We start from the raw sequence: 17430 nt of genomic DNA, 5'->3' as shown, positions 1-17430 counted from the left end.
TGTGACAGAAAACTGCCACTATATCAACAGTCAAAGCTCTGCGGGGAGAAAGAAGGCTCAGCGACACCCGCTGAGGCCCCCACCCCCCCCACTGTTAGGGAGAATTCTCTGTTTAGGCGGAATTTCCTAACCTAGTTGAGTCCCCCAGCAGCTTTGCTGGATTTCTGGAGTTTGTTTTTTTCTCCTGCCAAGAGTGAGACTCTTTTTCTCCGACTCTTGGACATGATTTATGGTGTTCCTTTGACTGTTAATATGTTTTATGGGCTATGGGGTCCTTTACTCCATAGGGTCTCATGTGTTTTTACTATGTGTGTTACACAGCACCCTCCGTGCAGTGACACAGGGGTGTCATAGTGACACCCCACCATAGACTCTATACCCTCGGACTGACTACTGTCTCCCAGGGCATGTAAAGTCACCATTGGCTTTACTAGCCCCAAATTATTAACAAAAACCGGTACAAACCATCATATTGTGGACGTACTGGTCGGGGCAATTCGATTGCCCCGGGGTCTGTTAGTCGAGGGGGCACGTCTCCGTCCCCCCTGATCGAGTTTTGGCTGGTGGCAGTGGATACTACTTTTTATATTCGACCGCGAATATATCCCTATGGGATTTTCCCATTGTTCGAGGCTACCAACTTTAAGTATTTAATTCTCATAGCCTCGAACATACCGCCCGTTTATTTATTTAATATTAATTCGCCGGTTGGTATTTTTTGCCAGGACTCGATTCTAAAATGGCATTTGTGTTCTCTTCTGTGACTCCAACCCAAGTTGAGCCCTTTGTTCCACTTTTTGGCAGGCTTCTCCACAGAAGCCTCCAAAAGTGGTGCCACTCTGTCTGGGTACCACAGGGGGTGTGGGAGGGGGTTTAGGCACCCTGGACTGAGTTACCTTGGTAACTCAAGTCGCACTCTTGTTTGATTGGCCCAAGTGGTGAGCCGGCCGGCTCACCACTTAGCATGTTTGATTGACAGCTAGGCTGAGTGAATGGGGGTGTGCTGCATAAAAGCAGGGCTTTGGGGACTGGAACTTCAAAAGTCGTCACAGGACCTGAGAATCCGACGAGGGAGAAGCTGAGCCGGCCTGCTATGACGACACCACCGGTGGAGCCCTGCGGAACCGACTCACCACTTCCCGACGACAGAGAAGATCTCCCGGCTGGAGAGTCTTCTTCCCCTGACTGGTGGGCACAAACAGTTTACCTTCTTTTCCTCGCATTCCAGGACGTCTTGTGGTCGAATTGCCCGTGCCAAAGCACCCGGCAACTGGATAGCCACTTGCCACTGGACCGCGAATAAAAGGCCTGCTCCTTTTACCTGAGAACTCCGCGGTTGGTTTCTTCCCTGGCAGTGCAACGGACTCCTGTCTTCCTCCCCGACGAGATCCTCTCTTTCCCCGGACGAAGCACCGACTTGCATCCGCTGCCAGGAACAACTGCCCCCGCTGGAGTATTCTCACCACTTTAAGGTACTGTGTCCGCCAGGCCTCCCTTTCTAAAGATTGCTACAAGGTAATAATAATCCCTTAACCTTCTGGACTGGGCTGGCCGCCTTGACCATCTAACTGGTCCCTTTCTTTGGTCCAACTCTTTCTGAACCTTTTCAACACTTTTTGTGCACTTCAACCGTGTGACCTTGGACACATTTCGTTCTGATCCCCTTAAAGTGGATCCTGCCTTCTGAACTCTAACTTCACGGTTTTACTTTGCCTTCTTCTCTTGTTGTGTTCTGTGAAAGTGTTGGGATCTGTTTCAATTTATACTCTGCTTTTCTCTCCCTTTTTAAAACGAATTATTAGAGTGCCATCTGTGTTAAGCGCTCACGCTGTCTGAAAATAAGTGGGGCTTTACTTAAGAATGGTCTAATATTCTTTTAAGGGAGTGTATATCTTTTAGTGACCGTGTTTTTGAATTGCTTAACATTAGTGCCTGTGTGTTTTACTAGATGTGGTTTTAAATAAATATCTCTTTTACATCAAGCTCTGGTCAGTGTTTACTTGTTCTACTGTATTCTTTTGACCTATTGTGAATACTCTGTATACTGCCTAACTCTTCTTGAGAGAAGTCTGACTGCTCAGCCACAGCTACCAAGTGAATCTGTGTGGTACGGACTGCTACCAAGTGGGTTTACTGTCAAACACCTGTAGTCTTAAATCTTTTGCAGTGGTCCCAGAGGGAACTGCACAGGTTTCTGCCTAACACCCACGACGGGTTATAACGGACGAAAACGGAGGGACGGTGGGAGCAACAATAACCAATGGGTGGCTCTGGAGGCTGGGGAGACAGAGAAAGGACAGTACCCGAACACACTCCGGCCACCAGCGGCCACTATAAAAGTAGTTTGCCCACACCTCAGGAACAACACAACGTTGACATGGGAGAACACAATCCAAAGATCCATCACATCAGAGCTGCGGACCACAAGGAGTATCCGGCCAAGACTATCAAGGAAGCGCGAATGAGCTAATACACTCCCAAACACCCACCGCCACAACTCTGCCAACGGCAGTCTCGAGCATAAGGCAAAGGGGACACATCACCACCGCTGCCCTAGAGGCGTAACTGAGCAATGCAGCAATCTGCAAAAGCACAGGAGGTGGGTGAAACAGCAATAGACAGTACGTGGAGGAGCCCAAGGGCCATCAACAGCCACAACACAGGCAGTATGCGCTTATGAACAGCACCTTAGACATGGGAGAGCACAATCCACCAACGCATAACATCAGTGCTGTGGGCCACAACGGAAACAAGGAACTATCCACTATAACTCTAATGAATGCACTGCCTCAGTACTATTAACGTCAAACGCAAACCTGAGCACAAGGCAAGGAGGTGAAGAGATCGTCACCCGGAAAATGCAACAGCAGGTCATATCACTCCCAGCCTGCACCGGCACACACAACATCATAGAAACTCCCAGCACCGTCAAGGGGAAATGGAGAGGAGCATGAATTAATCAAAGGCAGTGGGTGTTTGAATACCTTGCAAAACAGCAAGGTCAGACGCAAAGAAGAGAAGGCAGGGGATTCGATATAGGTGCACAGGAATAATATCAACAGGGGGCACCAGGGGACGATAGTGCCTCAGCCTGAGCAGGGCCATAAAGCAGTTAGCTACCTCAGTAGCGGAGACAACAAGGACACCCCAAAAACAGAGCAGCCCCTCTCAACACACCGAAGAGGTGAGGACTAGAATAAGGAAAACCTTTGCCTGAAGACAAACGGAAAGCCAGAAAGCACACCACGACCAAGGAGAGCAGACATGCTGGACACACAGAAGGGAGGAAAGGGCAAGCAGACTAGTATGGAAACATACGCCCGCAAAAATGACAACCCAGCCTGCCGCACCAAAGACCTGTAGGAGTGCATCAGGCTCTAAACACCCAGAGGGGAGACAGGAGGAGAGCCCCATACTCGAAGCCATAGCAGCATTTAAGACGTCACTGTAGCATTAAATGGATGCCCTTATCGTAGACGTGGTGCTCCTCAGGCAGGATGTGCAGGCCCTGGCGGATCGGGTAAACATGGCGGAATAGCAGGTACAGAACAACACAGCGAACATCACGACCACCCAAACACAAATGTCAGATGCGCTAGATCGCATTTGCACCCTTGAACATAGGGTGGAAGATGCAGAGGGGAGAGTCCGGCGAAATAATGTGTGCATTGGGGGACCGCCACAAGAGGAGGAAGGAAGAGATGCCACGAACTACGTAGAGAACTTACTGCTTCAAGAGGTGGGAGCCAAGGTCTTATCTCAAGGCTTTATGGTGGAAAGAGCAGATAGAGCCCTAACCAGAAAGCCCCAGCCAGGGAGACACCCAAGACCGATGATTGATAAAATCATGAAGACCGGGAGAAGAAATTGACATTCTCAAGAGAAGGAGGGGTGATCATGAGAAACACTTCTAGAATAACAATTTGCCCGGACTACACGGCATTGGTGCAAAAGCAAAGAGCACAATTTAGACCAACCAAGGAACGCCTCAGGTCCGCCAACGTGAGATACATGCTGCTGTACCCTGCTAAACTAAAGGTGCTACATAATGACAGGTCATATCTCTTTGAAACTACTGCTGAGGCCTATTAATGGATGGATCAGCAGGGAATCCCACAATTTAGGACCAGAAACAAGCAAAACAACAGGACTGTCCCCCAATAAGGCAAAGTGAGCGACAATAACACAAGAGAAATATACTAAACACATTGACCAGCAGATATAAGAATGGCAGCTAGCACATTCCGAGGGCTGCCCGCCAGACGCCACGACAACAAACCCCACGGAGTGACATAACTCAAGATGCCAGTTTCAAGGCATCACGCTGCAACAAGCACACCCCCAGGACGGAGGGTTGGGCGATAGCAACCTGGAACATTCTGGAAATTAATGCCTACATCAAGAGACAGAGTATACGCCTGGCTGAACAGGTCGAAAGTGAAAATAGCAATGTTACAGGAAACTCACCTGAGAGAAGCAATCCACAGTGGCCAAGAAATGGGGAGGACAAATGTACAGCTCAACGTATTCCAACTACGCCAGGAGGGTGCTGACATGGATTGTACCGGGAGTCCCATTTCAGCATATAAAACTAGAAAAGAGATCTGGAGGGCAGATTGGTGAGAAGTATGTCTAATAAACACATATGCTCCAAATCACAACGTGACCGAGTTCTTTAAGAAAATAGCACACAGATTGGCCAGGGAAGCGACTGTCATCTGGGCAGGAGACTTTAACTGCACACTAAAGCCGCTGTTGGACAGGTCAGACAACACACACAGGGAGCCGGTGCCGCCGGCCACGGCCCTACAGATGATCCTGAATCAGCTGAAGTTGTAAGACGCATGGAGGAAGGTACATGCAAAAACGAGAGGCTACACACATTATAGCGCCCCACACGGAACATTCACACGTATAAATGATTTACTGACGGGCAGCGAGACCCTAGGGGAATTCACAGTGATACATATCAAAGCATGAACACTATCGGATCATGCTTCAACAGTAGCAACATGGGCCTACATACACAGGAAGGCCCCCATACCGACATGGCGACTGAGGGCAGAGGCACTAATGGAAGGGGAGTTTCAGGAGTACCTACAAGACACGATAGACTACTATTTTGAACACAATATGGGTAGCAGCGATCGGGAAACCGGGGGAATCAAGGGAAGAGCTCTGGCAGACCTTGGGGAAATAGAACGGGAGATAGAATGAGTTGAAATGCAGGCGGGTATATCTGGGGAGGAGCCGGGGGAACTCACAACATTGCGACTGAAGTGTATCGCCATCTGGGAGAAGCTGGGGCGATTAGACTATGGGAAGTATATACAAAAACTACATGCGTTAAGGTGATATACCCAGCACACTTCTATCCTGGCTCACCAAGCAGGAGACTAACAAATAACTGATTTAAGCAATAAAAGACAAGACAGGGAAGGAGGTAAGGACCCAGGAAGGAATCAATAATGAATTTTCACGATTTTATGAGAGGTTGTACTCCTAAAACCAAGTAGCAGACGCTGAGGATATAGCCAATGCCCTGGCTGAGATCAACCATCCCAAATTAAACCGAAGAGCAGGCACAGATACTTGAGGCACCCCCTCACAGTAAAGGAACTGGCAACTGTAATAGCCAGCCTCCCAATCGGTAAATCCCCGGGACCCGGCGGGTTACCCAGCAAATTTTACAAGAAATATAAAGACACCCTGGCACCAAGACTGCTGTAGATATACTAGGAAGTGTATGAGAGAGGACAGTTACCAGAGAGCATGTTGGAATCTATAATAATGCCCATCCTCAAACCAGGGAAGTCACCGCTCGATTGTGGCTCCTACAGGCCGATTTCCTTGATTAACCAGGATTCCAAAATCCTAACGGCGACCCTTTCCAGCCGACTCAAACAAGTCATACCCACGTTAGTGCACTCGGACCAAACGGGTTATGTCCCGGGCCGGAACACTACGAGGAACCTGCGAAGACTCCACCCCATAGTAGATCAAACTTATCATAGACGGAGCGAATGTGCCATTTCATCTTTGGAAGCGGTTAAAGCATTAGATTCTGTTTAGTGGAACTGGTTACTGACCGCGCTTGCCCACTTTGGGATAGGGGAAGGATTCCTCCGCTGGATTAAGCTGCTATACAAGGACCCCAGGGCAAGAGTGAAAACAGGTAGGCACATCTCAGAGGTTTGGAGAATCAACAGGGGCACGAAGCAGGGGATGCCCACTATCCCCGATGTTATACATAATGGTCTTGGAACCACTGGTGGCCTTCCTCAGGGCAGAGTAAAAGGAAACTGGGATAGAAATAGATGAAGTTATACACCAAATCTAACAAGCAGATGACATGCTACTTTTTGTCGGGAACCCATGGGTACAAACACCAGGCCTACTAGAAGCCCTAGATGCATTTGGTAAATTATCAGGAATCTCCATCATCAAAGAAAAGTCTTCCCAGTTCCCCCTAGCAGACCTATGGCGGGTCACCCCAGATCAGCTGCCGGACCTGGGTCCCACATGGGCGCCACACACCTTCCGCTGTCTAGGAATAGATGTGCACCACGATACCACGGAGACACAAAGGACCAACACACAAGTAGCCCTGGACAAAAAAGAGAAGGCCATGAACATATGCAAGACGCTCCCACTAGGGATGATACGAAGGGCAGCCCTGCTGAAAATGACGGTGCTGCCATGCATGTTATACTACTTCACAAACATACCTCATGATATACCCGGGACATTCTTCAAACAGTTAAACACAATGGCATGGAAATTCCTGTGGGGAGAGGGGAGGAACAGGATAGCCCTGAACACCCTACAAAGAGACTAAGAATCAGGAGGGATCAGGTTACCAGACTTTGAACACTATTATCTAGCAGTGCAGTTGCAATTTGTGGTCAGATGGCTGGGAGAAGCCACATCTATAGACTCACTGTTCTTCCAACCTGCACTACGTCAGTACTATCTAAGAGAAACAATATGGATAGATAAGTCCTTGATTAGAACCCTCCCCAACATGGTCAAACTAGGCCTAACCTTGTGGAAGAAGACATGGAAATACCAAGGGATACAAGACCCCTCCTCCACGCAGATCTCCCTCGCAGGTCTGGCCGGCGCCCGAACCGAGACCCTTGCAACATATTGGAGACATTGAGAAAGCAAATGTGTAGCTCAGATCGGGGATCTGTGGAAAGAGGGACAATGGGTGGAATTCCAAACCCTGACAGAAGATCATGACATACACAAAGGCCAATTCATACTGTACAACGGCATGGTCCTGACAATGAAAAAGAGATGGCCAGAACTATCCGAAGGCACAGAAACCGAGTGTGCGCTGGATGTGTGGTACGATATGTCATAAGGAGGACATACAGTCTCCAGACACTACGAACAGCTACTGAAAACTAACAATGTGTGAGAATTGCTGACACGGAAACAGTGGGAAGTGGAACTCGATAAGTCCTTCACTGACCAGGAATGGTCCAGAGTCCTCCGGTACATGAAAAAAGTCTCCAGAAATGCAAGATTTAGACAAGCACAGCTCTACCTCACGCACAGAGCAAACCTCACGCCCAGGAGAATCTCCACCATGGGAAACAAGGAAACCCGGAACTGTCCACAGTGCACAGCGGACAAAGCAGACATGCTGCACATGTTCTGAACTTGCCCTGTAATAACAAAGTTTTGGGATACCATCAAAGCAAAAGCAGCTGGGGGCGGAGTCCACATGCATGCATGGAGACCGGAGTCATATCTACTGGGCCTGTTTCCAAGAGGCGGCAAACAGAGGACACATATGGCTAAAATGAAAGACCTAATGTGCATACTGGCAAAGCGCCGCATAGCAATGGCACGGAATTCCAGTTTTGGTGGGTCGATTTGAAGAAATTGACACTAGCTGAAATGACGGTGCACTGCAGAGGGGAGAAAGTTAGAGCGGAAATAAGATACTTGCATGGAACTCGCTATTACAAGAACTGTTCGAACAGAGGGAAGCGAATAGTACAAATGACCCCAGTGAGGCAGAGGAAAACTGAAGGGAACACAGAAATGAGGAAAGTGCACCCTCATTAGGGTGAGAAGCTCGTGGGGGAGGCCGAACCCAGGTAACAAAGGACCCAGAGAGGACGATTCTGCTGCGGTACAGAAGACCAAAGATCTGTGCTAGGACGACCATGAAAGCGTGCCAGGACAGTTGTTAAAGATGGGCGGAATCCCAATACGAAGTGCCTGATAGCGTGTGGTATTTGTTGGTTATATAATGTTGTAAAACAATAAAGAGTCTAAAAAAAAAGAAAGCACCTTACATTTATCATCTTTATCTATGGATTTCTGACGCCATCTGTGATAGTGCTTTCAGTCTGGCCGATGCTCTGGTGATGATAACCGGAGGTTAGGTCATACTGAAACCTTATAGGGATGAAATGAGCGAGTTTTTTAAAAAAACTCTTTATTTGCTTTTTTCAAAAACAGCACATTACAAACAACACAACATAGCACAATTTGGTTCCTCACACCCCCCTCCCTCCCGCCCGATCCACTTCTGCCCTTTCTCCAGTCCTGGTTATTCCCCCAAGGTCCATGACGCTGATAATATTGGAGTATTCCCTACTTCCTTAATCTGCATAGTTCTCTCATTTCTCCCATATTTTGCTATATTTCCCCATCATCCCTCTGCTCTGGTAGACTATCTTCTCCATACTCAAGCAGTTTTCCATGCCCATTTCCCAAGTTGCTACTGTCGGGGTGTCCCCAGAGCCCCATTTGACCGCTAGGTCCCTTTTTACCACCATTCCCGCTATGGCCATCAACTGACACTCCCACATGTTCCCTTCAAAGTCAGCACAAATATGTAGCAATAGCATTTTATTTTAGGATGCCGCAGAATTGCCCTGCTCAACACTTTCTCCAGTCTGTGGAGGACCACCTCCCACAAGGCCCCGATCTGTCGGAAATTCCACAACATATGATACAACGTGCCTTCCATTTCCCCACACTTGAGACATAGGGCGCCTCGGCTCTTGCCATTTTATACAGACGGTCCTTTGAGTAGTACATTGTACAGGATTTTCAATTGGATCATTTACATTCTAGATGATATATTCACCTCCCTTGCCACCACCTGGGCCTCCACCCATTCCTCATTTTCCGAGGTGCCCAGATCTCTCTCCCACTTCTCTTGAAGCTGCGTCAGAGGGAGTTCTGAAAGGTTATTGATGGCTTGGTATAGTACAGAGATGTCCTTTTTTCCAGCGCTTCCGTAAACAGGTTATTCTCTAAGGTGCTGTGGTCTGACAGGTCTTGGTTACCCTCAAATTGCATCATCACCGCATGTGCCAGACATAAATATGTATAAGCCTCCCTCCGACCCAGCCCATGCTTATCCCTCAGCCCCTGGAATGTTATCATAGCATTCTGCTCGATTATGTCCCCCACTTTGGTTATCTCTGCCCTCACCCATGCTGTATTCCTCTCATTGCAGCCCATTGCTTTGGTGGCTTCTGCCCTGAGTTGCACTAGTCTCTGACCTGCCGGGGGTAGCTGTCTCCATCCTGAGTTCCCATATAACAACTGTAGTGGATCTGCACATCCCATCAGATCTAATTCCAGTCTTGTGTGTGAGAGTTGCCTCCCCCCATCTAGCCATTCATTTGCTACTATCAGTTGGGATACCCAATAGTATTGTTTAACATCCGGTAGTCCCACCCCTCGTTCCCACACCGACCTTGTCAGTGTGCGTAGAGAAATACGAGGGTGTCTATTCCCCCCACACCACCCCTCTGAGCAATGTGTTAATAGTTTCAAATTGTTTACTTGGGATCTATTCTGGGGTGTGCTGCAACACATACAACCATTGGGGAAGTGCCAGCCTCTTAAGTAAGTTAACCATCCCCAGCAGGGTCACTGGGAGGGTGGCCCAGTGCCTAGTGTCTTCACGCAGTCTCGCGATAACTGGGTCAAGATTGTATTCCTGGAAGCGCCCAGATTCCATTATCACCTGTATTCCTAAATATTTGAAGCTCCCCGTCGCCACCTTTAGAGGCAGCACCTAGGTATTGCCTCTACCCTCCTTTTCACTGGCATGATTACCGATTACTCCCAGTTAATTTCTAAACTGCAATACCATCGAAAGTCTGCTAATATCACAATCATCCTTGGGCATGTTTTAACCGACTCTCCTAGGTACACCAAGATATCATCCGCGTACAAGGAGATTCTGTCTTCTCCCTACCCCCGCTAGGCCACACAAAGCCCCGGATGGACTGGTCCACCCTAATCGCCTGTGCCAAGGGCTCTATTGCCATTAGGAACAACAGGGGTGACAAGGGGCAGCCTTGTTTGGTGCTTCTCTGCAAGGGGAATGTGCAAGACCCGTGACCATTAACCGGGACCTGGGCCATCGGTTGCTCATATAATAGTTTCACTTTGCTCATAAATTAGGCCCCTATCCCCAGCCTACCCATTACTGGCCAAAGAAAGACCTGCCCGACAGAGTTGAAGGCTTTCTCTGAGTCCAGTGCCAAGTGGTGACTTGTGGCCCCTGTAATAAATCAGCCATTGCCATGGCGTTGTGGAGCCTCCACAGGTTCCTATAGGTGGCTCTGCCCAGCACAAACTCACATTGAACTGGGTGTATCAAACTATTTATCAGCGGGAGTGGTCTATTGGCCAGGACATTTGCAAGGATTTCTGTTTCCACGTTCAGTAATGATATTGGTCTGTATAATGGACATTCATTCAGGGGTTTCCCTTTCTTGGGAATGACAACTATGTTGGCCAGTCTGAGATCTTCCGGTAGGTACCCCTTTCTCCTGCTCTCCCATACCATTTCTAACATGGGATCCCCCACTTTTTCCCAAACACACCTCCAGAACTCGGATGGGAACCCATTAGGGACTGGTGCTTTTCCGGCCCCTGAACCACCTCTAGGAGCTCCTCCTTAGTTCGGTCTGCCTCTAACCCTAAGCGTTCCTGTTCCCCCGGGAATGGGAGGATTATGCTGTCCAGGTGCCTAATTATTTCCGGGGTCAAAGGGACCAGGGATTTCGTTGTGTAGGGTCTGGTAGTAGTCTGCGTTGGCCTCACCCTCTGTATCCTCCCCCCATCTCGATCCCTTATAGCTCTGACCCCTCTAGCCCCTTCCTTCCTTTTCTCCAGCCATGCGAGCATGCGCCCCTCTTTGACCCCCAAGTCATATACTCTAGCCCTCTTGATCAGGTGCGCTTGCCGCGCTTCATCCACCGCAACCTCCCTATATTCCCTCGCCACCTTGGCCAGTGCCCTTTTGGCTTCGACCGATGGTGTTTGGGCATCTTCTGCCTCTGCTTCCGCTACTTCCTCCTTCTCCCGTAACCTAGCCCGTCTCTACCGCTCACTTGCCCTAATTGCACATCTAGCTATCCCCCATACCACCATCTTATTTCCCTGATCCTTGCGTTCCCCAAGTGATAGGCACTGAGCCTCCAGTCCCTCATCCCAGCTCTCTCTTTCTCCTCGCAGCAAATCAGGAGTGGAGAGTGGTCCGACGGTCCCCTAGGCAGATATTGTGCCTCTGCTGTGCATGTCACTAGCATATAATCCAGCCTGGAGCGTGAATCAAGGGCGCCTGACTGGTAGGAGAAAAGTATTTGTTCCGGGTGAACATCCCTCCATCCCTCAATCCAGTTGTCATCAGGAAGGATGTGAGTTTGGTGTCTCCCCCTCACCCCCACCTAGGGCACACAGCGCCCTTGGATCACTGGTCCATTCCCTTATCCGCAACATCATTGAAATTGCCCCCTACCAATGTCAAATACGCCCCATGAGTCGCTACTAGTGTAGTGTCTGAAGGCCTATAAAAAGGTCTGCCTGCAGCGATGGAGGCGCGTAGGCACTAGTGATGAGTGCCGTCTCCCCCATAGAGTCCCTTTACTACCCAAATATCGGCCCCTACTGCCCCTGACCACCTTGCTAATCTGCAGGGGCTGCAGGGGTACCGATTTGTGTATCAGAATTGTGACTCCCCCATTTCCCCCCGGGGATCCCTGTGGTAGCCCGCATGCTCCACCAACCCATACTGACTCCTACCGAGGCATTTGCATACTGTGCCCAGCATGTGTGTTTCTTGGAGCAGGATAATATCTGCCATTTGTTCCCTTATGTAGCGCATTACCAGGCTTCACTTTATCTTATCCAACATGCCGTTGACGTTCCACATCAGGCATTGAAGCATTCTACTTGGCATTCCTGTTTCATGCAATACCTATGCCCCTTGGCACATCAGGCTCCCTAGTATATTCTTCCTGACCCGTGGGCATTCCACACTGTGCTATAAACTTGAAACTCGCCCTGCGCCCCTTCCCACCCTGTCCAATTTCCCTACCCCTGAACCCACCTCAACCAACATATCCCTGTCCCACCCTATACTTCTCCCAACTTAGAAGCATCTGTCGTCCCTTAAACAATAAACAGTTCCTATCCTTGTCCTTGGAGATGGGATTAGCATTGGGGGGCCATGCAAAGGAGTTTCTCTGCCCCTAGTCCCATCGCTGGGCCATAATCAGTTCAAATATGTTACTGCTCAGGCCCAGAACTGTGAACTTGCGTAACTTACATGCAGTGCAGCGATTTGGGTTTATGGTAGCTTAACGTCTCGTTACTCATTGTTCGCTGGCTCGTCTGTTTTAGGGGGTCTGGTCTCTACCGGGCCCTGTCTGGCCTTATCTGTGGTCTTTTGCTGTCACTTGTCGGTTGGTTGTTTCGCAATCGAGTCTGCCCACCCCCAGGCTTCAGAAGGTTGGGTGAAAAAAACACTCCTTGTGGTCCGCACACTCGCAATGTAGCCGGGTACATAATTGCATATCTGATTCCCTTCTCCCTAAGTTTCCTCTTTGCTGTTTCAAATGTCTGTCTGGCCGACAATTCTGGTAAAGTCTGGATATGTCGCTGCGCTCTGTGTCAGAGGTCCTTTTTTCCATGCCATTTGGAGAACGGCATCTCTGTCCCTATAGTTCATCAGTTGGGCTATCACCTGTCGAGGTGGGGCACCTGGCGTTGATTCTTTCCCCGGCACTCTGTGCACATGTTCTATAGAGAAGAACCTCGATAGCCCCTGTGGTCCCATCCAGTCTTGAATTAGTCGCTCAAGAAACAACTCCATGGAGTGCCCCTCCGGTCTCGCCAGTAACCCACTGAGGAGTATACTGTTCTGGCATGTGCACCCCTCCGCAGCCTCCATCCTGGATTCAAGCATCACGTTTCTTTTTAGCAGTGATTGAGTATCTTTTGGTAGCAGTGTCAGGATGTCCTCCAGGGCCGAAATACGATCCTTGGCTTCCTGGACTCTGGTGGACATGTTTCTCAGGGCCTGTTTTAGGAGTCCCACATCGATCCCTACTGAATCAATTCTTTGTTCCAAATGTGTCTTCAAGTCCTGGATCGCCTGCAGGATTTCCTGCATCACTGTCACTGTGTCTTCTTTGTTGCTCGCCTCCCCTCTTAGGTCGGATTTTCCGGTCACCCCACTCCCCTCTGTGGTGTAGGAATCCATCCTAGTTTGTTGTCCCGGTTTCTTAGCCTTGTCCTTGCCTCCAGTCATTCTTGTTGTCTTCTGGAGATGGGTCCTCTTCTTTTGGTCTCTGAAGTGAGCATTCAGCACTGCTTTAGTTTGTAGGCTGTGGTGTGTAGGCTACTGCTCCCGGGTTCTGTGCCAGAGGTTCTGCATGTTTAGGCAGTTGGAAATATTGCCCAGGTCTTTACACACAAGTACTACTTCACCAATTACCTCTAATTCGAAGCGTTGGTGGGAGGGGAAGGGCCTCTTCTTTTTACTGCTATTTCCCAGAGTGTATGGAGTCCATCCGGAGGATAGGGGAGCATAGTCGTGCCAGACTAAGGACCCTATGTGGGTCACTGCGTTTACCCGCTCCCTCTTCCCCACCCCACCAGGCTGGCCCGCACTGGTAACTTGTGCCCTCTGAGTTTCCTCCACGTAGCCTACTTTGATCCGGGTGCTCTGTATGGGTCACCGACTACCCCGCTTTGGCTGAGGTCCTCGCCACTCTTTGATGTGCCCTTCCCCCACCAATGGCGGTTTTGCAGCTCTCCTCTATCCTGCGCCAAAGGTGGATTGTACTGTTTTTCCTAAGGTTGCAGCCTTGTGCACAGTGTTCCTTATCCAGCGGCCACCTTCGTCGTTGTCCTTGCCAGCTGGTCGGTGGATGTGTGTGGCCCCTACAGTTGCACTCCCCCTATCCCCGTGTAGACAGCCTTCCTGTCTGCTCCAGCCACCACAGGGACCGGGTTGCACCACCTCTAACCCCCTCTGTTCTTGTGCCACACAGCCAAGTTTGTTCGGTCTGGCGGTCGGGAGCCGGGGCAACCCGCCGTCTGTGTTGAACCAGGGCAAGGGGTAGGGGCGTCGTTGGCTATCTCTGGGCACTTTACATCTGTGTCTGGTCAGGTCAAGCTGGAAGTTCTCTGCACTCGCTCGTCCTCTGTTGTGCCTTCCCCGTTCTGTGTATTCCTGCTGCTTGCGGGACTTAGCCCCGGTGTGCCTCCTTCTCCGACACTACGCAGCTGCTATTTTGGAGCCCTTCCTCCCGCAACTCGGGCCATTTTTAAATTACTGGATTGTCCCAACTTCCCAGCTAAACCGTGCCTCCAGATTACTCCAGGTCATGATGCTCCTTCCCCCAGCCCTGTTGCCAGAATGGGGGTCTGGAGCCTTCTTTTTCCGCTATCTAGCAGCCCTCAAGCGCAGTTCCGAGGCAGAGCGACGTGAAGAATTTCTACTTCATGCTCAGCACAACAGCACCCCCTGAAATGTGCAAGTTTAATGAAACAATCGATCACCACAATTCTACAAGTATGTTTAGCAGACTGTGCCAAATAGACAACGAAGGCAATAGCTACTGTGTTCATGTATATGGTGGTCTCAGTAGGCTGCAGTAGTCCTTCGGGTTTTCGTCCTTCTGTCTTTACTTTGACACTGAGAGGGCAGGAGCAAACTTCTTGTTCAATGTGGGTAGTCAAACCTGGACTACATAACTGTCTTTGCATTAGTTCTCGAGTTGCCTTTAATCATCTGGGCCCGACCATGCAGGAGTCATGGACTCCAGATCGAATCGCCTTCTGTCTCACATGACTGGGGATGCATAATATCTTAGCATGGAACAAGAGTCCATCTTTCAAATGAGTGTTTCGCTTATACAGCTGGGTAGGCATTGCTGTGCTCCTTGGGGTCTGCTCGCAGGTTGGGTCAACAAATGGTATAATCGCTGCCAGGAAATGTTGAATGGGGGTAGTAAGCGTCTCAGTTCTTATATCTCTCCTGAATGTTCCAAGGATTGGGATACAATATCTACTTGTTTGTTCTACATGACAAGAATAAAGGCGATATGGAAATCAAAAAGTAAAACGCTCATCTGGCTTGGCGGATGTTAAGACATTTCAAAGGGTGAAGATATTGCAGGTAGCAGTTATTGGTGCGCATCTCAAGTGGGGAAGTAGCTCTGTGCAGATTGGGCCACATTACGAGTCCGGTGGTAGCCGTGCCGGAAAAACCGGCAGGCTGCACATGGACCCGAAATACCATTCAGTCTCTGATTTCCGGAATCACCGGGGCATTACAAACCCGGTGACCCAGTAATTCCAGAGGCGGAATTCCGTAAATCCCCATTCCCATGGAGTCCCATAGGACTCTATGGGAATGGGGACAATGGAAACACTGGTTCCGTCTATGACGGAGCCGGTGTTTCCATTTCTGCCTGCAGGCGGGTGGCGTTACTCCGGCCATGTCAGGCCTGGTGGGAGTGACACCTCCTGCCTACAGAACTCGGTATCAGCCGGTCTGGAAACAACGGTGGCGGCGGATTTACCGCCATCGTTCTTTCCGGCCTGGCAGGGTCATAATGAAGCCCAATGCCTCACATGTTAAAATGCAGCCTTTACTGCTAACAACTCGTTCGATGATTGATTAGTTCTGCTCACTTGAGGTTAATTTTATCATGTAGTAGGCAACAAGGTATTCATTGGCAATCCCTTTGTCAGTCGGAGGATTGCTCCTACAGCCTTTTCAGAGCCATCTGTGCAGCAATAAAAGAGCGCCAGAGAGAGAGAGAGAGAACCTTGTACTAAGGTTTTATGCCAGTGCCATCATATACAGACATCAGAAATTAAATACACTTCCAACAATCTGATTCATCGGTACTCCTTGGTGAAGTATTTACATAATACATTATCAAATAATTCAGAGGGGAATCAGAAAAGAGACCAGCCACGAGTATCACTGGCAAAGGCGTGTATAAACAAAAACAACCCCTACAGAATAACAACACTGTTTTTCGCAACATTAACTATTGGGCCCAATTCCTCGCATTTTTGTTCAACCATACCTGTTTTCATTGCATCAATTCCTTGGGAAGGCCCAACAGTGATTTAAGGATAGGGTTTTCCCCTTCTGAAATACCCCATTTGTCTCTGTGTCTCACAAAGAGAATTCTTAAAAAGGTTCAGTAAACAATTTAATAATTTCTATAGTAATCTAAATACTGCTTGAACATAAAACAAAGATCTTACATTTCTTCCAGTTGCTTGGATGCAGAGCCCTTCTGATTTGCTTTCGCTTCCAGGGATGATATAATTTCACTTTTCTTCTGTAATGTATTTTCAGCATTCTGTTGGAAATTATTTCAGTTATTGAAGGTAAATAATTTGTACAACTATATCCATCTAAAACATGGTAAATAGTGCATACACATGTATTACAATGAAACAAATGGCAAACGACATACCATCTAACTGCAGAGATCGCCATAAAGGAGCTTAAGAACAGCAATTTGACACCAGTACAGCTGGCACTGAGATCTGATCTTTTTTTATTCGGGAAAAATGCCTAAACTCTGCACAAAATCTTTCCTTAATCAGATACATTTGATAAAGGGGAATAGGAAGTTTGGATCAGACATCTGAAAAGTTTAACTGGACTAACTCATATTGTCCTACACTGGATTCACTTCCTTACAGCAAAAAAAGGAGCATTATAAGAAGATTGAAAAGTTTATGTCAAAGAAAACAAGAATACCTCAGATGTCAAGGGTATACGGGTAGGGAAACAAATATCCTCAATCTCTTTCCTTGTAAAACGCAAAATGTTCCATCTTGCCCAGGGATCTGCAGACCACACCACGAATGTCAAATGGTACTCAATGAATCAATTTTTTTCTTCTGATTAATACAACCATCAAAGTCCATCATGATAACAAAACTTACAAATATTAAATACCTTATTTCAATACATTAATATATAATTAGATACATGAACAATTAAAACTTCCCTTGCAATCAGTTAAAACACATATACCAAAGGTTTGTAGAAAAACAAAAAAATTCCATATTTATAATTTTCATGTGCCATGGAGCTGTAATAAACATGGCCAAAGC

At 48.4% G+C, this 17430-nt stretch overlaps 1 protein-coding gene across 1 annotated transcript in view; it reads right to left on the bottom strand.

Annotated features, from left to right (window-relative positions):
• RUFY1 (RUN and FYVE domain containing 1) overlaps positions 1–17430 on the bottom strand; it is a 1926102-nt gene that overhangs the window by 647685 nt on the left and 1260987 nt on the right. Inside the window, exon 12 of the mRNA XM_069652681.1 lies at positions 16567–16664. Coding sequence (XP_069508782.1) covers positions 16567–16664 — 98 coding nt within the window. The remainder of the gene's footprint in view (positions 1–16566; positions 16665–17430) is intronic.

This window comes from Ambystoma mexicanum, chromosome 3p (genome assembly GCF_040938575.1).
Source record: "Ambystoma mexicanum isolate Mex_15411 chromosome 3p, UKY_AmexF1_1, whole genome shotgun sequence".
Classification (NCBI taxonomy): Eukaryota; Metazoa; Chordata; class Amphibia; order Caudata; family Ambystomatidae; genus Ambystoma; species Ambystoma mexicanum.
The sequence above is the reverse complement of the archived record's forward strand: the minus strand, read 5'-3'. Positions and strand labels throughout refer to the sequence as shown.